This window comes from Lemur catta, chromosome 7, assembly GCF_020740605.2.
Source record: "Lemur catta isolate mLemCat1 chromosome 7, mLemCat1.pri, whole genome shotgun sequence".
NCBI classification, from domain to species: Eukaryota; Metazoa; Chordata; class Mammalia; order Primates; family Lemuridae; genus Lemur; species Lemur catta.
Window position 1 is genome coordinate 25,453,886 of NC_059134.1, and position 21,544 is coordinate 25,475,429.

At 52.0% G+C, this 21,544-nt stretch overlaps 1 protein-coding gene across 1 annotated transcript in view; it reads right to left on the minus strand.

The window, feature by feature from the left end:
• Window positions 1–227: 227 nt before the first annotated feature.
• ZBTB16 (zinc finger and BTB domain containing 16) overlaps window positions 228–21,544 on the minus strand; it is a 179,286-nt gene continuing 157,969 nt past the window's right edge. Inside the window, exons 5-7 of the mRNA XM_045556530.1 lie at window positions 12,511–12,681; window positions 7,659–7,826; window positions 228–5,787 (exon numbers count right to left, since the gene is read on the minus strand). Coding sequence (XP_045412486.1) covers window positions 5,558–5,787; window positions 7,659–7,826; window positions 12,511–12,681 — 569 coding nt within the window. The 3' untranslated portion in view covers window positions 228–5,557. The remainder of the gene's footprint in view (window positions 5,788–7,658; window positions 7,827–12,510; window positions 12,682–21,544) is intronic.

A 21,544-nucleotide genomic window follows, 5' to 3' on the forward strand; every position in this document is an offset into this window, starting at 1 on the left:
AACAATTTATTAAACTACAAAGTATTGGAAAAATATGTTATTGAGTAGGTTTGTGCCCTGTAAATGTGTCCTAAAAGCGCCACATAAATAAGGCTGAATGTGTGTTACACAGAGCTTTCTCTTGCCCTGTGGTCAGACTGAAATGTCACTTCCTCCACCGCAACGCCCACCGAAGAAAAGGCAGAAAAGACAGAATACCTTAAAAAACAAAAGGGGGGACGCTTCAAGCCAGAGACAACTGAATTAACTTTATTCTCTTCTAACTGCAGATTCAAGGTATACAACTGAACATTGCTATTTTTCTTATGAGACTTATAAATAAAAATACAAAAAATGTTCACTACAAAAAAATCTACTGTTAGTAGGATGTAAAAAATATTCTCTTTGCTATAGAAGGCACAAACTTCACTTAGTGACACATGGAGAGAGAAAAAAACCTGCAGCAGTAAATTCATTTTTTTCCTTTTTTTTTTTTTCTTTTTTTTAAATCTTGTCAGAAACACTGAAATTACAAAGAAACGCATCAATCTACACGAAACGAAGGCAGATGCGGAAAGCTGCAACCAGGACCGCACAACTTCGAGTGAACTGCTTCGGAACTAGAACAGATAGGACTGCCAAGCACGACTTTGGGGAGCAGGCTGGGGAGGGGCAGGAGGGGGGGGCGCGAGGAAGGAGCAAGGGAGAGAGAAAGTGGAACGGACAGAAATGGGGGGAGGGGAGGGCAGGGCAAGGGAGGAGAGGGAGAGAGAAGGAAAGAGGGATGGGGGGCAGAGAGATTGATTTGTACAAAAAAGTAACCAGTAAAATTGAAGAAACAAAATTGGGCAACCTCCTAAAATTAGGCTAAGAGGAGGTGCTGAGGTAGACATCAACTAGAACATCGATGAATTAAAAACACTATTTTGTAATACAGAGCAATCCGACTGGCACTTGTGCTGTCACGACATAAGACAAGCCACAAAAACAAACAAATAACAAAACAAAACATAATACCCAAACCAAAAGGCTTAGTTTTGCTTGGTCCAGCAGGGCAGCAGGGCCCTCAGTGCTATAATTTACATACATATATATATATTTATCTTTATATATATGGGTCGGATGTCATGGTGCACCACCACGGCTTCTTAACCTCACGAAGATCATGCATAACACTATGTGAACAAATACTATGATACACACCGGGAGGCTGGTACCCTGTCTGCGAAGTGGGATGCCAAGGGCCCAGGGGGGCCGCAGCTGCTGGCTGCCAGGCCTGTGGGGCCTGCGGCCCCCCTTTCTCCCCCACCCTTTCCATCTGACCCAGCCTCCCTGGTTTTCCTGTGCCTCTCTTGGCCATCTCTGCCTTCTTGCTCTACCCATCTGTGCCACCGCACAGGACTAGTCCGGCTTTCTGTCCTCCCACGGAAATATCCAGGTAAGTGCGGCCACTCCAGCCAAGCCAGCAGAAGCTCCAGGAAGGGGGATCAGGTGGGAGGGGGCGAGGGGACTATAGAATAGGCCTAGGAAACACGATCAACAGATACCACTCTTCTTCTGCTTTTCTGTCTTACATCCTGGTGCTCCTCATTTTCATCCTAGTCCGGCTTGCCAGGGAATTGGCCAAAACTCGGCACCCCGCCCCCAACCCCTCATGGACAGAGTCCAAAGGCCACCACAGCTCTGCTCACTTCCCCATACGGAGGTGAGCCGATGGCCCTCTCCCACCCACAGCAGTTGTACACAGCATCCAGAAAGGTACCATACACTTGTGAAAAATTGCAGCAGTTTTTTTTTCTTCTTTTTTTTTTTTCTAAACACGGAAAAACTGTTCAGGCACAAAGATTAAACAAGCCCGCGTTGCATCCCTGGATTGTACTGAATCACTGGGTTCCCCAGCCTCCCTACCCACCCCTGTGCCCCAGATCTGCCTTCCCCATAATTCATGGCCTCCTCCTCCTCCAAAGCAGCCCAAAGCAGCAATGATATTTACTATTTTATATCTCTCTCTTGCTATATATATATATCTCTATATATATTTGTCTATCCTATATACACATAGGATTTTAATGCTTTGAATGAGTGAAGGAGTGAACAGGGAAAGAGCACGAGTGAGGGGGAAATGTCACCGAAAGCATTAAGGTACGCACTTGTAGGAGCCGGACACGGGGAAGGGACTATTAACCAACGTGGACTCCCAGGCTAGAGAGGCTTTGCTGTGCTGGATAAGGCAGTTGCAGGTAGGGTGGCCAGCGTCCCACAGCTAAAGGCAGCCAGGTGGCCGAAGGAGCCAGATGGCAAAAGAAGAGGGGAGTGACAATACTGAGCTCTCACCTGGGGAGAAAGCCACCTCCACCCTCCCGCTGGCCCCACCTCTTTTACTCCAGACACATCTAAAGCCTTCAGATAGTTTCTCACCTGCCCCCTGGCCATTGGGCCTTGCCAAAAAGGCCTTGGCAACTTTAGAATTGTTTTGTCTTTGTGGGCAGGAAGTTGGGGAAGAGCCATGTTGGACTGCGTTTGAGCGTCTTCACGGAGCGCGGAGGGACAGCACAGCCAGGTACAGAGGCATCCCCGTGCCCGTGTCCTCAGAAGCCACCCTCCCCTGAGCCCTTCCTCCCTCCCTCCCCGCAGCTGCAGAGCCCCCAGGCTCGGGTGGGGCAGGCAGGGGCTGACTTAGTACCATCTAACGCTGCAACACCAGATTACGACAATATTGCATGATGTAACACACAACCGCACACATGAAGCACACGCGCATACACACGTACAGAGGGATATTTTGGTGGTGGTGGTGGTGGTGGTGGGTAATATTTTTTGTCTTTTTTTTTTTTTCCCTATTCACATTACAAAAGGAAAGGGCGAGGTTCTGCAGAACTGACGAAGGAACTAACAAATGTTACAAAAATATTACAATTTGTAAAGATCAGCTCAACCCTCTCAGCTTTTATGAACGGGGAGGAGGGACCCAGGCTGAGTGGGGAGGGCAGGGGAGTGAGGGGGCCAGCTAGTGCCATGGAATAGTTTGATTTTTCTTTTCCTTCCCCACCCAGGTTGAATAACATCTTGCTGTTAAAAATACTGTTTTCTGGGATTTGCAGATCCCCTGAGGGCCAGCGAGTCCTCCCTTCTTCCCAGAGGAGGGGGGAGGAAGCCATAGTGCACAACGATTCCTTACGGACTGCCCCTCCCCCACACGGTTTCACTCCTTTCACATTATAGACATGACAACTGTTCTAGTCACATGTTTCAAGTTTAACTTTTTTTTCCTTACCAAGACACTACGTCGTTATTATAGTTGCAAAATAGCATCCTCCCTCTGTCATCATCCCTAATCGACAGTCTAGTGACACAGTCCCCCAATTCACATCCCCCCAACATACAATTTTTAAGGCCTTCAGATTTGGTGGATGAGATTGAAGGGGAGGGCAGGAGGGACAGGGCCGAGGGACAGGGGGTAAGTCACAGCAGCACCCATCCCTCCAGCTCCCCTATACTCCTCACAATCCTTCTCCCCAAAACCGCTTCCCTAAACCACTTTTTAAAACCTAAGATCAAAACGCAGCCACAACTTTCTCAGCGAGAGAAAGGAAAGAAACAAACAAAAAAAAAATAATAAAAACTCTTACACATAAAGCATGAGATGAAACGGAGGGCGTCCGTCCCAAAGCAAACACGAATATTGCAAATGTGCTTTCCAAAATTCAGGGGGAGGGTGGGGGAGCTTGGGGCAAGGACGGGGGAAGAGCAGCAGAGGCGGGCAGGGAACAAAAGAACGACTGGACAAACAACGTAAGAGGTAGCTTTTAGAAAAATAACACCCCCACCCAACACAACAGAATACAGGCTGATCGCCCCCGACCAGCTGTGAAGAGAGACCAGTTTTGGCAATGACAATGCACACAGCGCTGGGGCCACACAGTTGCAAGGATCCGAGTAGCACATGCCCTCAAACTTGAACGACCAACCTCATGGAAGAAAGGTGGCATTTTCCCCAGAGTATTTTGGGCTGATCCGATGCTGGGCACAGGTGACTCCATGCCCCGGGCAGAGCCAACGGTGACTCCCGAGTGCCCTATGGGGACACTGAGGCCCCACGCACTATCCCTTCCCTGCCTACCTGCTCCGCCCTCCCGGCCCTCACATTCAGATCCTGAGTGTCAGCTCCTCCTGCACAGCTCCTTCTAGTCTCCAGGGGCACAGGGAGGCCCTGGCCAGCTGAAGTCTGTAAAAACTACTATTAATTTATACAAGAAACAGAAAAGGACGCCCTCCCCATTCCTTTCACCCCCAACCAAAAAAGAGATACAGAGGTTAAAAAAGCTTATGAGGTCACAAAAAACTGAGGTAATTCAAGTACAATGTGCTAAAAGGGGACACAGAAAAGAAGCAAAACATAACACAAGGCCAAAGCGCTTTCAACTCCTCCTCCTCCTCCTCCCTGCAGGCTGAGGGGCCCTGTGAGTCCGGAATTCCATGCTACTCTCTCTGGACCTGGGTTTTCCCGCTGAGCTCACTGTGTCTGGGGTCCCCAGGGTGACTCAACACCCTGGGGCTCCCCTGGCCAGCTAGCCCTCCCCTGGGCAGGATGTCCCCTTCTCCAGGTGTGGGGCCCATCTGGAGGGCCAACTGTCCCTTGGACCAGGAGCCCCTTTGTGGATTCCTTCTCCCAGGGACTGACGTAGGGCTGTGGGGGTTTCTGTTTGGAAGGATATTATATATTTAGCTGTTATGTTCTTCCATTTCGGAAGCAGCTCAGCAGGAGTCTTGCCCATGACTGGGCTTGCCTAGGGCGGGGTGTTCGATTTATTTAGTTTCGTGTCCTCAGAAGGCTAAGGCTGGGAGGGGTTCTGGAGTCCCACCCAGCTTTCCCACTGGGAAACTGGAGGGGGGCGCGGGGCTGGGAGCCCCTGGGACTTGGAGGACAGGAGCCAAGGGAAGGCTAGGAGCAAAGAGCTGGGGCAGAGGGCAGGAGCCACGAGGCTCTCGGAGGCCACAAGGGGACACCAGATGTGGCAGAGCAGAGGAAAGCAGCAGAGGGACTGAGCGGTGGGAAGGGAAAGAGAGCCCTTCCCCTCCCGAGTCTGCCCCCAGCGAACCAGAGCTGCCATGTGAGTGCCAACCGGTGACCCAGCCAGGCCGTCTGTAGGGGAGCCCCCTCCTGCTCCCCTCAGGTCACCTTCTGAGGGGGCAGGGGGAGGAAGGCGGGCAGGCAGAGGCCGGCTCTGGCCAGAGGACCTCTCGCCCACTGCCTAGCCTCCATCTCTGGACGTAAAAGGAGGGTCTGGGTAGAGGGAGGGAAAAATATGCCACCATCTGAGTGAACAAAACCACCCCCACCCCAGAAAATCAGGCAAACCTCCAGCAGGGAAAGGAGGGCGGAGACCCCCAGGGAAGGGGCAGTGGCTTGGCATCCAGGTCGCCTGGAGCCCCAGAGAGAATCCAAGGCCAAACAACTATCAGGTTTCCTTCTTTTTTTTCTTTTCCTTTTTTTTTTCCCCCACAGTCCTTCCTCGACTCCATCTCTCTCTAACTCTTCTTCCTTTGCTCCCCGCCCCTGCTCCAGGCCGGGCGCCCTTCACACATAGCACAGGTAGAGGTAAGTCTTCTCTATCCTCCAGTCGGGCGGGATCTCCTCGGGCTTGTGGCCCTTCATGTGCTTCTGCATGGAGGACAGGCTGGGGCAGTACTCCGTGCAGATGGTGCACTGGTAGGGCGAGGCGCCATTGTGCGTCCGCAGGTGCTTGATCATGGCCGAGTAGTCCCGGGAGCGCTGGTGGCACAGTTTACACTCAAAGGGCTTCTCACCTGGGGGAGGGGACAGCAGACAGTGAGGACAGGGAGGGGCACCACCCAAGATGGCAGCCACCAGTCACATGTGGCTGCTAACGAGGCCGGCACACTTTGATTTCATTGTAACTAATTTAAATAGCCACATGTAGCTAGTGGCTACACAATTGTCCAGCGCAGCCCTAGCCCCTTGTCTTACCGTTGTTAATTCTCCCAAAGTCACGGTCTTCACCCTTCCTAATTAAGGAATGGATGCCTGGGGGTGAGGGGCAAGGTCCCAGAAGCCCTTGGGGATGGCTCTTCAGGCCACAGTTCCATCCAAAGGGAGCAGATGGATGGAGGCCTTTCAGGGCTACAGATGGTGAGGATTGGGGTACCGGTAAATCCAGGGAACCCAGTCCTTCCAACATGCTGCCTCTGGGGGTAGCTATCCACCCTGCTTAAGTGCTAAGACTTGCCCTGGACCCTGCCTTCCCCCCTGAGGTCAGGGAGGCCCCAGGGACAAAGAATCGGAGAGTTTACAGCCACACCCTCGCCTGCTACCCCAACCTCCCCTCAGCTAGAGTGCCCTGGAGCTGAGCAGAGGATGTGAGGGAACCTTGTTTCAATACAGTAATTAACTGGCCAGCCATCTCGCCATCGATACTCCTCTGCACAGAGGCCCCAGCAAATAATGAAGTAATGAACAGCCAAAGTGATCTAACTATCGACCAGCTATTTACAATAGTCACTGCCAATGCATTTAATGATCCAACCACCAGGTCACATCCTCGACAAGGGGCTAGGGAAACCCCAGGGCTCTGGGAAATCCTCTGGGTCACAATAGTTGTCTGCAATGAACACCCCATCCTTTCCTGGTGGGCCCAAGCTGGAGGCGAGAAAACAGAGCTGACAACACACAGCTCACTGCTCCCTCTGTCCAGCCCTCCCCTCCCACGGCAGCCAGCAGGACCTGCCTGAGGTCACCTCTCCCGCTTCCTCTGGACAGGACAGCTGTCTCCCCTGCTCAGGGGAGGCTCCTAGCTCGCCAGGCTCCAGCACCTCTCATCCTCAGGAGGCCTTCTGAGTGTCTACCTTGCCCCAGCCAGCAGTGTGCTGGAGGTACGTGTTCAACAACTGACTCTCCAAAAAGCCCTGATCTGTAGCATTTGCGGACTGCCGTGTTGTGAATACTCCTACTGTGGCCAATTTAAGTAACCCAGGTGATGTCACTGAACTTGAAGTTAGGACGAAATGTGCAAAATCAGCATTCCCAAGCAAGTACAGGCTAGCTCCAAGACTCTGCTGCCCGCAACATGGGAAATTCTGGAAGTCCCTTTGACTTGTTCTGTCCTCAGACCCCAGGGAAAACAGTTGCTCACATTTCTTTTATGTAAAAAAAATAATGGGAAGGCACTTTGAGATGGTCAAACATTATACATATGCAGGAGTTATTAAATATATCTGCTCCTCTAATCTCAGAACCAAACTGGATCTAACTTTACAGTTTCCTGACCATCACCATAACCTAATTCAATGCATCCTAATTCTTACTCTAACCCTCGAGTAACATGCAACCACCCTAACCTATACTTTCAGCTCATCAGGCCAACTTGGCCCTAATTCAGTACTCACAAATAGATGTGAACTTGCACTTCTCTGAACTATTGGGTATGGCTGCCTGGAGGGCTGGTCTGGGCTCACGGCAGAGTGTGCTGTGATTGATTAGCAATGTCTGCCTTGACCTTGAGAAGCAGGTGGTGGCACTCAGGCCTTCATAGAACCTATTCTACTCTGTGGTTCGGCCTTGGACCATCCTCACCTGGGCTCCTCTGGAAGACCCCCTGCTCCCCACCCCACCCCACCCAGGTCCCAGAGCCAGCTGAGGTGCCCTCCCTGGCCCTCAGTACCTGTGTGCACCCTATAGTGCGTCTCCAGCTGGTGCTTGAGGCTGAACTTCTTGCCGCAGCCATTGCACTCGTAGGGTTTCTCGCCTGTGTGGATGCGTTTGTGGCTCTTAAGTGTGCTCTCGTCCCGGAAGCAGCTGCCACAGAACTCACACTCGTATGGGTGATCACCTGTGGACACAAGGGGCCGGATCAGGCCCTTGCCTCTCCCTGCCCCCTCCTCAGGGGACAGTAGGGCACATTTGGTGCTTCAAGAGAATGACACTGCCTGTGTCCACCACCTCCAAAGATGACTTAAGGATCCACAGCTCCTGTCGGTCCCCGCAGCATCAACAGGTAGTACACTCGTTCACACATGTCCAGACTTTACCGTGGCCCAGTGCTCATCTGTAGGCAAGGGCCAGTCCAGGGAAGAGAGCCCATGTGGTTCTGGAATGAACCACAGCAGTCCCCAGAAAGCAGGCCCCCATGAGGATAGAGCAGCCTTGGGACCTTACCCCCTGCTTCTCAAACTGTCTCTTCTCCCCTTCCCCTAGCTCAAGGGTAAACTCTAGCTTGACTCCCCTACCTTCATAAAAAAAATCTTTCCAATTTAGGGAACTTCTCATTGTCCCCCAAATACCTTCTGCTCTTTCCTTCCTTCACTGTTTTACACAGCTGTTTCTTCTGCTTGGTTTCCTCGTTTCTCCCTGTTGAACTCCTAATCATCCTTCAAAGCCCAGCTCAAATGTCACCCCTGTTTGGAAGTGTCCCTTTAGTCCCCCAGGTGGAATGAGTTATACTTCTTTCTCTGTCCCCAAAGATAAGAAATGTCTAGCATTTTGTTCTTTTATTAGTAGTAGCAGTATTTTTACGGCACTTTCACATTCAGATGGCCCACATTTGCTGAGTGCTCACGACTCTGCTAAGAACTCCACACAGATCACATCACGTGATCATGGTAACAATCTTAAGGAAAGATATTACTCTCATTTTACAGATGAGAAAAATGAGATGCTTAGAGATGCTTCAACATCATCTCCAAGGTCAAACAGTGAGTAAGTAGTTGAGCTGGGATTCAAGTTCTGGTCTGGTTCCGGACTCTGGACCCTATATACTCGTCAGATTGCTAACTGACACACTGTACTCCATCTACCTGCATGCCCACCACACCCCTGGAATGGAAGCACCTCAAGGGTAAGAAGCAAGCCTTATCCTTCCTTAGAGCCTCAGTGCATTGCACAGTGACGGCCCAGACGGGTACTCAGGAAATGTTGGGTACAGGAAACTTGGGGAGAATTGCCTTTTCTTGGTCTGGAATCTAGGCCCATCAGCCTCGTTTTTGGGCATCTTGCTCTTAAATCCCCAGAGTGGGAGAAGTCGGGCTGTGTATTTACCCATCTTGCATTTTACACCCAAAGTGGGGAGCTCGGGGGATGAAAGGTGAAGACTCCGGCTACTTATTTATTACAGGAGTGAAGGCGCAGACAATAAAGATAGATTGATCACCCCAGACTTTGTTCATGAATATTTAAATATCGCTGATTCGTCTTGTCACTGTAATTACAATTTCTCTGGGCTGCATCTCCAACAACCACAGTTTATGGTAAAGAATGGCCCACTGTATTTCACTTGTCCCTCTGCAGATGTGCGGGGCTGCCAACCGTGTAATGTCCTCTGCATTTCATACATTTTCTTCAGCTGCTGAAGGTTTAAGTCATCCACAATGACCTACGTTTTTTCATTATCCCCATGTCAAACTGCGCTCGTGCCTGGGCATAAATTGTCCTTCTCGTTATAGACTCACATGCCTGCGCCTTCACTTCCTCTTTAAAATGATATTTTACTCTCTCCTCTCTCTCCCCTCCTCAGGCCGCTAACCAATCCTCCCCCTGCCCCCAAGGCAAGCCCCTGTACCCACGTAAATTCTCATCTCTTCTGATGGCTTTGAAGGGTTTTCAAGCCTCTGTGGGGAGTGGATGTGCTGGGGTGTGTTCACCGGCTACTCCCTCATGGGTGAAGATTTGCAAGAAGCACTGAAGGCACAGGGGTGGGGTGGGACCTCCAGCGAGGAATCAGACCAGAAAGGCTCAGAGAGCAGAGCCATCCCCCGATCCCAGTGCACCCCAATCCATGGGGCACTGCCCTGGCTCAGAGGCACGGCCAGTGCGTCCCGCACATGCAGATCTGGGGATGGACCGAGTCCTGGGGTTCTCTGGTGGGGAAATCCGCACCTGCCCGTCCTCCCTGCTGGAGCTAGGGGGACTGCCTGGCCACCCAGCCCCATTAGAGCCAGGGGGAGTGGAGGTCCGAGCAGACCTGGGACTACTTACTAATTAGCTGTGTGTCTAACAGAGTGTGGGTCAGTCTGCGTGTGCATGTGCCCGAATGCCACTCTCTCTCTCTGTGTGTCTGCACTCGTAGCCCCGTCTGGTCTGACATCCAACTCCCCCTCCTTACCAGATCAGCAACGATTACGACTTTAATCAAAGATTCAGTATCCTCATTAAGATATAAATAAATAAATAAAGCCAGGGCCACGTGAGACTTCAGCTGGAGCCGGTAATTAAAACGTACATCGGCAGCCGCCCAGCCGGGAGGGGAGGGCGGCGAGGGGGGGTGGTTGCCTGTGCCTTTCACCTCCAGGGGAGGGCCCTGAGAGTTTAAAAAACAAAGGGTTAAGACAGAGGGGTTTGTTTGATCAGTTTTTTATGAATTTAATTAGGAAGCGGATCACATGTTAAACGAGTTTAAATAGGAAATCTCCTGTGTCTGCCCAGGGAAAGGAATAAAAAGAACTTAGAAGAAAAAAGAAAGTAAGTCGCCAACCCACCCGGACTTTTAGGCATGGTGAGCACCTGGCCTGAAACCCTCACCCCCGAGGGTTAATCGTGTCAGCATTGCCATAATGTACACAAAACTGGCTGCAGAACTCAAAATCCAATTTGTGGTATGTTGATTAACTCTGTAGCCTCTTTAATGAGCTTGACATTAAGTGCAGGACAAACGAGACTAATTAGAGCCCCCTCCGGCCTGCACGGTGCACCTGTGACCCCGCAACCCCCAATCTGTCCTTACTTGGCGCTTTCCTTGGCTCTGGCCAAGCCCGGTGTCGTCCTCCCCACCCTGGCCCCATCTCATCGGCTCCTCAGGCCCTTCCCTCCGGGCCCCTCCCTTCGGCACAGCTGAGAGTTTATTATATGATGAGCCGTGTGAATCAGGGATCCGTCAATGCCAAGAGCGCGGCTGGACTAACCTACCAAACACAGCTGCCGATGCTAAACACCCGGCCCCAGCAGCAAATGGGCCAAGAACAACGGAATATTAATGAGCCATTGTGTGTGGGGTGTGCACAGCCTGAGTATGGCTCGTGTGCGCAGGGCCTCGCTGGTGTGAAAACCGATGGGTGTTGGTGTGTGTGCAGGGGCGGCGCACACGCTCCCTGTTGCCTAGAATAAGCGAGAGCTTCTCTCCAACTCTGGAAATAGGCCCTCCCCACGGATCTGAGCCATGACTGACACAAGGGCATGTGACATCTAGATATCTGAGCTCTTAGAAGGGAGCACAGGCAGAGCAGGGTGTATCCTGGGTGGATTTAGCAGGGTTGGGATCATTCAAGTCACATGAAGCCAACTGATTTGACCCTACCCTCTGGGACCTCACCCTGTCCCGTCCCAGTAGTTCTGAGCAAACCTGGTGGTGCTAAGGCAGTGGCACTGCCCTGAGTGCGTCTGCAAGTGAGAGCCCAGGCAGGCTGCTTGGTGAGGCTGCTACTGCCGGCAGACAGGCCAGCCCAGTCCACGGTAAGTACAGCCCTTCCCTGACTCACAGAGCCTGCCACCCATGCAAGGCCTGGCTGTACACTCAGTCTCTGAGCTGTGACAGGACTCTCAAGAATGAGGAGAGAGAGGGAGACCTACCATTCCTCCCTGAGGCACACAGAGGCTTTTATACCCTCTCCAACAGACACAAGCACATACTATTACATGCCCTGAGAGAGACCTGCCCTCTGCAAACATAGCACAGAGCACACTCAGGCAGAGACACCTGCAGACTCAGACATGGGCATTCCTTTACCCTGAACGGTCAGCACAGCCTCAGTTTTGTCTTAGGGAAATGAAGGAATTTAAGTCATCCATCCCCTAGTAGGGGAAGACCCAGGGCTGCTACAGGGAAGCAAATACCTCTGGTCCTCAGAGACCAAGTGTCCCAACCCCGAAACCTAGAGGGTGGTGGCAAGTGTTGGCCAGGACCTGGGCACCTGGCCAAGGCTCCTTGACTCATAACCCCTCTCTCACGCTAGCGTCTGAACTGGCTGAGCAGGGGTATTTCACCGCTCATTGTTTGAATGTCCTCGCTGTCTTCCCTAAATAAGGTTAAGGCCCAAGTGCAGGCCTCTCATTATTGTGGAGAAAATGGGACTACTTCTTCAACATGCCCTTGAAAGCCCCCAGCTGACCTCAGCAATGTGTGTGGACAGAGGGGCGGGGGCAAGAGTCCCAGCAGGTCTGTTTTTCTCAACATGCATTCTGGGTCCACCTGCATCCGAATCTCCTGGGAATGCTTACTACCAATGCTGGGTTTGGACCCCATCCTGGACTCATGGAATCAAAGCTTCTGAGGATGAGACCCAAGAAGCTGCATTTTTAATGACTGTCCTCTGTGCTGAGCATGGAAAAATTGCGAACCGCTGAGCCACAGGAGGGGATCAGGAGAAGAGCTGTCAACGTGTACCTGCACTACAGGAAGCCCCTCCATGTTCAACCTTGAGCAGAGAAGGGCTGGGGGCTGACTCAGCCTGGCACCCCCGCGTTGGAGGTAAATCAGATACTGGCTCCCAGAGCCCCTGATCCACCCATCACCTCGACTGGCCTACCTGTGTGTGAGCGCAGGTGGCGTTTGAGGGCCGTGTGGCTGGGGAAGGTGCGGTTGCACTCGCTGCAGATGTAGCTGCGCACGCCCGCGTGGACCTCCATGTGCTGCTGCAGCGCACTCTGCGCCTGGAACCGCTTCCCACACAGCAGACAGAAGACAGCCATGTCTGTGCCTGTGGGAGACAGGAGACGGGAGGCCTCAGGAGGGTGGAATCACGAGGCCGAGTCTTTGTTCACACAGAGCACAAGCCAGCTTCGGGACTGACACCTCCAGGACCTCATGTTCAGGGGCAAACCCAGAGGCAGCCTGGGATAGGCAACGCCGACTGAGCACCCAGTAGGTGGTCCTGGTGGTGGGCAAAATTGACGTACGTCCTGCCCTTCTGGAACCTGAAGTCTAGTGGGAGAAAGACATTAATCAAACACATCACAACAGCAAGTGTAAACGTGCAACTGTCCGGGCGCCATGTGAGAGAAGGCAGGCTACTAAGGGCACGAATCAGAGGGACTTTGCAGAGTCTGGGGCAGGAGGTGGGGAGCCAGCATGGGCCCCGTGAGGTGTAACAGTAACACAGATAACATGGCCAGCTACTGTTCTAATATAATTAATACAAATCCACAACTCCAAAAGGTAGGCTCTATGATCTTCACCCTTCAGATGAGGAAACCGAGGCACAGAGAGATTAAGTAACTCGTCCAAAGTTCATAAGTGGCAGAGCTAGGATTCATACCCAGGCAGCCTGGATGTCAATCCTCTCCGAGGCCAGCTATAGACGCTGTTCTTTTAACTACTTCTCCATTCACTGCAGCTCGAATCTGAAGGATCCATGCGTTCAACAAATATTATTTGGTACCTTCTACAAGTAGGACTCTCCTTTTGGCACTGGGGATATAGCCATGGAAGACCAAACAAAGTCCCTGCTCTCATCATCGAAGGGGGGATCCAGAAGACAGAAGAGTGTCTGCGAACACTCTGGGCTGGAAAGAAATGTGGCGGGTGGGGGGATCAGGCAGAGGAATGGCACTGCGTGGCTGGGGAGGCTAAGAGGAAGGCAGGCAGGGGCCAGGTCATGTGGGGTCTTCAAAACCATGTCAAGAGCTGTAGGCTTCATCCTAAGCCCAATGGGCAATTGTCAAAGGATTTTAAGCTAGTGAGTGACATGTGATTTTCATTCCATTCTGTCCAGCTGTCCCCTGTGCTGATCAGCAGCATAGATACCCCACAGGACCCCCAAAATACAGGCTGCTCTGTTACCTGTTACCCCTTCCAATGCTGCCCTGGAGCCATAGCCTTTCTGGCTGCGGCACCCCACAAGGAAGTCACTAACCTCTTGTCTGAGTCCTCACTGGCAGCTCGCTGCCCGCCATCGATGACTCGGTTTCCCTAAACATGTCAGCCCCACTGCAGGCTCATCTGTGTGCCTCTCTGTGCTGGCATCTGGGAATGTCCCCTGGTGTGTGAAGGACACAAGGGAAGATGGACAGGCCTGGTGGCCGTCAACCCAGTCTGGAGTGTAGGGAGGGCCAGAGCTTTGGCTGCTGGAAGCCGGGGCCGCTTGGTGTGGAATCAGGGTGGAGGGCGGGGTGAAGAGAAGGGAAGGCATGAAGAATCTCGCTGCCTTCCCGGCCTATTGGTGGAGATGGCAAGTGAGAGGTCTGGTCCTTGCCACCCCAGTCCTGCTCATGTCCAGCTTTGGATGGACTCGAGGGAAGGCACAGCCTGCCTCTCACTTCCTCCACTCCTCTGCCCCTCACACCCACCCCGTCCCCTCCCTTTGCAGACACTGACATCCAGGCCCCTGGAGCCACGCCCACCCCACCTGCAGTCAGGAAGGCTGAATCGGAGGGAATACAGACATCAGGTGCTTCACCTGTCTTGTCATCTCCTTTAAAACGTGCAACACTACATGGCAGGCACTCTTATCCCCCTCTTACAAATGGGAAAACAGAGAGATTACATAACCTGCCTAAAGTCACACAGTTAGAGGCAGAGTTGGGATCTGCCTTGCTCTGTCTGATTTCAGAAACCATGAGGCGGGGCCCAATTTTACCTCTGGACCAGACACCTGTCTGTGCTTTCCCGAGAAGAGGCCCAGCAGGGACAGTACAGAGCACCAATGCACCCAGCAATGGCTCAGGAAGCCTGGGCTGGGGGGAATGGATGGGAAGCTGGGGCTGGGTCACAAGGCACAACTCTCTGAGGCCTTCCACCCCTTGCTGGGTGCCAATAAGATCTCTGGGAGGTTTCGACTGGGTGCTCAGCTCCACTTGTTGGAGGAGGACCCACCAAGGGATGTGGTCTGCCCGCCTGGGCACATGCAGCACCCCAGGGCTGACAGGGAGTCCATCAAGGTCCTGCCCCACTGGGCCAGCATGCACAGGAGTGGAGTCCAACTGCAACACGATCTGTGCATGGCAGCCCCTGATGCTTCAACTTGTGGCCCCCAGCACTGATCCCCTCCCTGCCCTTAACCCCCACCCCACGGAGAGCCCCCATTAGGCCAGGTGTTCAAACAGCTGCCTTAAATCAGTAAGAGGGAGCGCCAGCTGCCTGGGCAAGCCACGCCCTTTAAGAGCCAAGGCTTCTCCTTCCATGCGTCCCCAGCACGGGAGGAACCTGGGTCAGAGGGAACATGAATAGCACCCCTGCCAGGAACCCTACAGCGCTCTGCCTTCCTGGTCTTCCCAAGGCCCCTCGAGGCTGCCCCACTACACCGTCCCTACTTCCCAAGATGGCCTGAACCCACCTCACGTCCATTCAGCTGACTCACTGAACCGCTGCCACCTACGGCACTGAGCTAGGTGACCAGGAGCCTGCTGAGACTGAGCATGGAAACTGGCTCCCAGACTAGCGGGGGATGCCGACAAGTCAGCAACCATCCAGAGGACAAGTCGGGGTGACTCCCAGAGGGCTCCAGAGAAGATTCTGGGTTAGCCTTTGAGAAAAAGAGTATCTGGGAAGCTGAGGACCAGAAGGTGGGGCACACGGGCCAGGCTAAGGAGACGCTGCAGGCACATTTCAGAGCAGGCAGAGACAGAGGACAGGCCCCTACCTGCTCTGGAGACAAGCTGTAGAGGTGCTGGGGGTTGGGTCACACACCCTAGGTAGGACAGACTGACCCCATGCTACAGGCAGGGCCATGAAAGGACAAGGGGTTGCTATGGTCCTAATGTTGGCATCCCTTCACCCCCAATTCCTATGTTGAAATCCTAACCCCCAAGGTGATGGTGTTAGGAGGTGAGGCCTCTGGGAGTTGATCAGGTCATGAAGGTAAAGCCCTCATGAATGGGATTAGTGTCCTTATAAAAGAGACCCCAGAGAGCAAGCTAGCCCTTTCCACCACGTGAGGACACAGTGAGAAGTCAGCCGTCTGCAACCTGGAAGAGGACCCTCACCAGAACCCCACCATGCTGGCACCCTGATCTCACATCTCTCAGCCTCCGAAACTGTGAGATATAAATGTCTGTCCCAGTCCCAGTCTATGGTAATGTGTCACAGCAGCCCAAACTGATTAAGACGGGTGGTGCTAGCGTGATCCAACCTGTATTTGAAGGCAGTGCCTCTGGGCACGAACACAGTGGCAAGTGGCTGGGAGCAGACAGAGGGCTGATGGCTTCTGTGCTGTCACCAGGGAAGGGTGGAGACCACACCAGGGCAGAGACTGTGAGGACAGTGGATGGGGTGGAGAGCCAAAATCTGGGAAGGCGAGACGACAGGACCCGGGGCTTGGGCTAGAATGGGAAGAGTGTTCCTAGGATATGCCACAGGTGCAGGGGCTCTCCCTGGTCACTTAACCACCCACTATGGCTCACAGGGAAAGACCAAGGCTCTGAGGCTCTGCATCCACTTAATCCATTCTTCTGCTTGGACACCAACAGCTGTGATGATGGAAAAGTCTTTAAAAAAAAAAAGAAGAAGAAGAAAGAAAAAGAGGAAAGGGCGGGGGAGAAGTGGATGAGACACAAGGAAAGCCATTGGTGCATGTAAGTTAAAAATCTAGAGACTAGATTTGAGTTATTAAACAATTTGCTGCCGTTTCTGCCTAGCTGATTGTTCGCATGTATGATGAGTCAGGGCAGATTCTATTACACTGGGAGATTAAGCAAATAAATGCTAGCTTTTGGAAACACATTAAAATGTGGGACTATGGAAATAAAATTATCTAGAAAATTGTATTAGCAATTCATTAGCTGCAGCGAGACGTGTGGCAGGGCAAGGGGGCCCAGCAGCACTGGAACACTCTGCTCCCTTCCACGCCTGAGTTCTGCCTCCGCTGTGGAGACACGTCAGGCTCGGTACCCGCCGGGGAGAAAGAGGAGCTCCAACCAGATGAACAAGACCTTCGGAAATCACATGGTGAGCATGACGCAAGGGAAGTCAAAGAAGCATCGGGTTCCAGCTCTGCCACTTACTTGCCTTGCGACCCTGAGCAAGTCATTAAACTTCTCTGGATCCAAGTTTGTTCCTCATTTGCCATACTGCTTGCAGTTGTTGAGAACATCTCATGAGATACCCATGTGGAAAAGCTTTATTACTATCAAGTGATCACAGAGCCAACGCCTGCCCAAACAATGCCTTTGTCTGAATTAGAAAATCGTTTCTCTTCCTCTGGGCAGACACAGACCCTCACCTGGGCGTACATTTTTGGCGAGCAAGGAGAGGGCTGCATTTCAGCCTCCATTTCCTCCTCAGCTAGGCATCCTCGTGCAGTGAACAACCTGGACCATGAATCACGGTAGCCCTGCACTATATCAAGCCTAAGTTGTTTTATTGACTCTGGGCTGCTGCTTCCAGGAAGCTGGTCCTAGAGAGGGTATCTTGGATGAGTTACACAACTTAGCACACCAAGAACACCATCTTCCTCTGAGCTCTCACTTCTGCAGCATGTAAAATCCTTGATTGCATTCATTTTTGACATTCAGCTCTGCCTACTAGATTGTAAGCCTTCAAAGCAGAAACTATTCTATTCATCTTTCTATCCACCAACACATAGCATAGGGCCTGGTATACAGTAGGCACTCAACAACTGCATGTTGCATTAAAAGATTAAAAAAAGGGACTGTGGGACAATCTCAAAGGGTGGGGAGGAGCATGGGGGAGTCATGGTACAGACAGAAGGCTAGGGCTGGGGAAAGCACAAACCAAAGTCCACAAATGAAGCCACTACTGAGAGCATCCAACACGATTCTCCTTGGAAATTAGTGATGCCAAGTGACCCAAGCCGCTGATCTCACTGGGGCCTCTTGTGTCCGTGTGGTTGGCTGGACAGGACTCCTCAGATCCCCCTCCACGTCTGAGCTTTGCCTTGCTGCGCAGAAGCAAAGACCCAGACCATAGAAGGACCAGTTTTACTACATGGTACAGTGAAACAGTCAGAAGACCCCAGTTCTGGCCCAGGGGTGCAGCCCTTCGTGGATCTGTGATTCTGGGCAAAGCAGCTGCTGTCCTTGACCTCAGTGTCTTCATCTAGGAAACAGAATTCATAACCAACCTGCCCTTTCCAACACCAACTTCACAGTGCAGTTATGAGGTCACTGGCAAATGTTTTGGAGTATGTAAATCCTAGAAATGCATTGTTGTCTACCAATTGTAAATTTCAGTGTAAATCAGATATACAAATCAGCCTTGGCCCAAGAAAATAATTTCTCGGGTCAAAGAATTAGCACCTACTCTGCTCTTCTGAAAGATGAATGAGGAGCTCAGTCTTCATTTGGACTCCCAGGGTTTCTGCCCAAAGGGAATTTGAACGAGGAAGAGGGGATGCATGTGGCAAGGATGTACTAGGAGTAGGATTCTAGGTTATGTGGGCAGGGCCCATGCAAATATTATATCTGGGGCTACATTTGCATGGATTCTATCTTTGGAGAAGGTGACCCACACCAGACCCCCAACAGCGGTACAGCCAGTTTGGGCTGCAGGGCAGGTACGACTGAAAGACTTCCAATTTAAAACAAGTTTAATTTTAGCAAAAAATGGGAGAAAGCCAGGCCAGGGTGGAACAGCAGGCAGGAGAGGTGACATAGATCTAGGGTGTTTATTTCACCCAGGTGACGACAGGGTCTGAAATTATGAGACACAAAAACCCTCATGTTTACACCTGTGCCATTTCCATACCAATTAGCTCTTTAATAGAAAGGAAGGAACAGGATCAGAGGGGTACACAGCTGGAGAAGATGTTCAGGTGCTACACCTTCTTGGAGCAAGGCTCTTATTATCTCCCGCTATAAGCAGTTTCTTAATCAAAGGAGCAGAGGGATCTAAATATACTCCGGCTTTTTTTGGTAAGCAGGCTGGGACTGCTACGTGTGCACATGGACCACGATGGGCTTCTTACATCCACTCCCACCCAACCTCACCCAACAAAGGAAGAGCTGCCTCCTCTGCCACCCGGAGCAACTTCTCCCCCACAGAAAGAAATATCAAACTTAGGAGGGTGTGAAAACCTTGATTTAAACTAGGCACATGCCCCACCCACCACCCCCACCCCCAAATCCCTCAGATATGTCTTTCTGCTCCCCCTGACATCCTAGCGGGATTGCTCTTTTCTAAGACATCATCTCCAGCCATGGGCAGCCTTCGTGACCACAGACCCAAACCATCACTTAAACTGCTGCCTTTTCCGAGCCCCTATCTTCTCCTCCCTTTCCCCCAGATCTGAAGAAGGTAGCAGAGCTGCATCATCCACTCTGCCAAGGGAAAGCAAAGACAGAGACCAGGAGCACAGGGCTGATTCACACCCTGGGCAGGAAAGGCTCTGTCTGCATCTTAAGAGGATGGAGGAGGCTGCTGGTGGAGGGAGATGAGGAGCAGACAGAAGGAACAAAAGCCCACCCATGATATCTGCAGTGGTCCCTCCCTTTCGTCATTTCAAGGGATCTACTGGACAAAGGGCCAAGAGCCCCCTCTTTAGTTCCTGTCTGGTTTTTCTCTTGGGCGTGAGTTGCAGGATCATCTGGGATGAGCTCCTGAACTCCCAGCCTTCCTCAGAAGTATAGCCATGTGGGCAGTGAAGGCCCTGTCGGCCCAGCTTAGGGATGTGTCAGCCCCCTGACCCCTGGGAATGTCAACTGCCGCCCAGTGGGAGACAAGCCCCACCATCCCCTTTCCTGCCTATGACCTCTCTCCCAGTAGGGGTAGAATAGGCTGAGAAAACATCTTGGAAGGCTTGCCTCAAACTAAATTAGCTTCAAGCTCGTGCATGGGTGGTTGTCTCCTGCAGAGAGTCACTCACTGCTGAGGCACTCGGGGACATCTTCCCAAACCAAACCAAGAGCCAAAAACCCCTAGCATCTATCCTTACTGTCAATTTCAGCCTCATCAATTTTAGGTCTCCTTATCCAGCCCTTTCTACCTGTTTTTCCTTTCTTTCTTATCTTAGAATCATGGAAGACATTTATTCATCTATATAACCTTCCATTTCCACAAGGGAAAGGGGGAATATTATGGTTTCAATATCATTGGTCAAAGGAGCAGAAGTGTCCTCAATGAATAACAAAAAAAGAGGAGGAGTTTGAGCAGCTGATTCAGATTTGTTTCAAAACTTGAGCAATGGATGGGTGAGTGATTAGATTTTCAAAATACACACACACACACACACACACACACACACAAACTTTCAGTCTCTGGGGAACGTGGCTGCATCCTCAGGCAGCAGCAGCTAGCAGAGCTGGCTCTGGGAAAACCATGTATTTGTTTAGCAGTGAGCTCCAGACACAAGTGCATTTCATTACTCGGCACCTCCAGCTACAGTAAACAAATTTGTCAGCTCACTAGCTCATTAAGGTGCGCCCTGGACATAGCGGATTTATTGAGACCTTCACAATAAAAGTGACATGAATGGATTTACTAATTTTGTCAATCAGTCCAACAAATGAGCCAAAGAGGGGGAGGCACTGGGGGAGGGGGACAAGAAAAGGAGTGGAAAGGAAAGAAAAGAAGGTTTACCAAAAAAGGAGGAGAGAAGTTTGGTTTGCAAGAGAGAGGATAAACAGGTGAAGATGGGACTCCATCTGCGCTTTGCTGCCTGGCTACAACCCCCTCACGCTCAATCCACCTCATACTCCAGGGTGGCCCAGTCAAGGGTGCAGGAGCCTCCGACAGAACAGGGGCCAAGGGCAAAGTAAATTGCAAGATGCCCAATCAAGTCCTGGTTAACGGGCAGTGCCACACCAATGGGAATGTGCTCCTCCGTTCCTCCCAACTTCGCATCAGAGGGTGAACTAATGAATCCCAGGATTAGAAACCTCACTCCGGGAAGCAGCAGCCTCCAACCACATCAGCAGAGACTAGCCGCTCTGCCGGCACCTCCCACCTGCGCCCGCAGCCCCTTCCTCTCGGCTTCAGTCCAGTCGCTGGACCCTTGAGGACATTCCACGATGAATTAGAACAACTACCCTAAGAACAGGGGAGAACGGGAAAGGGAGTGTGAGAGACAGAAAGACGGTGTGTGTGTGTGTGTGTGTGTGTGTGTGTGTGTGGTGGGGAGGTTTGGGGTGGAAAGTAAATCCGGAGAGGTATGCAGCCCTCTGGTCTGTAACTTTCAAAACGACAGCAGGACTGGGGCAAAGGTCACGGGGTTCGAGGCCTTAAGCACCTCCGCCAGCTGTGGCAGTGAAGCCCGGAGCCCGCAGGACGCCTGCCCTTATAAATCAGCGGTAAGCAGCACCCGCTGGGGGTGAGGACAATGGGCCGGCACGGGGGTGGGAGGCAGGACAATGGGACCCGGCCAGTGCGCAGGCCCGGAACAAATGTGCCCTGGCACCACGGGGGGCCCCCATTTGTGAAACTAATTGGCCCACGATTGAAAAATCTGACCAACTTCAGCAGCCCTGAGAGAAGGGCGGCCCGCAGTAGCCTAACCTAGCCCAGCCCAGGGGGTCTGATGCGGAAGCCTCTCTGGGGACTTCCCGAGGTGGCAGAGGAGCCTGTGAGATGGGACCAGTCTGGGAGAAGGACAGACTGTGGGGTGGGGCAGGTGGGCATCACGCTCCCTTGAGGACCCTGTGCCCAACTTCTACCCCAAGACGCAGAGAAGA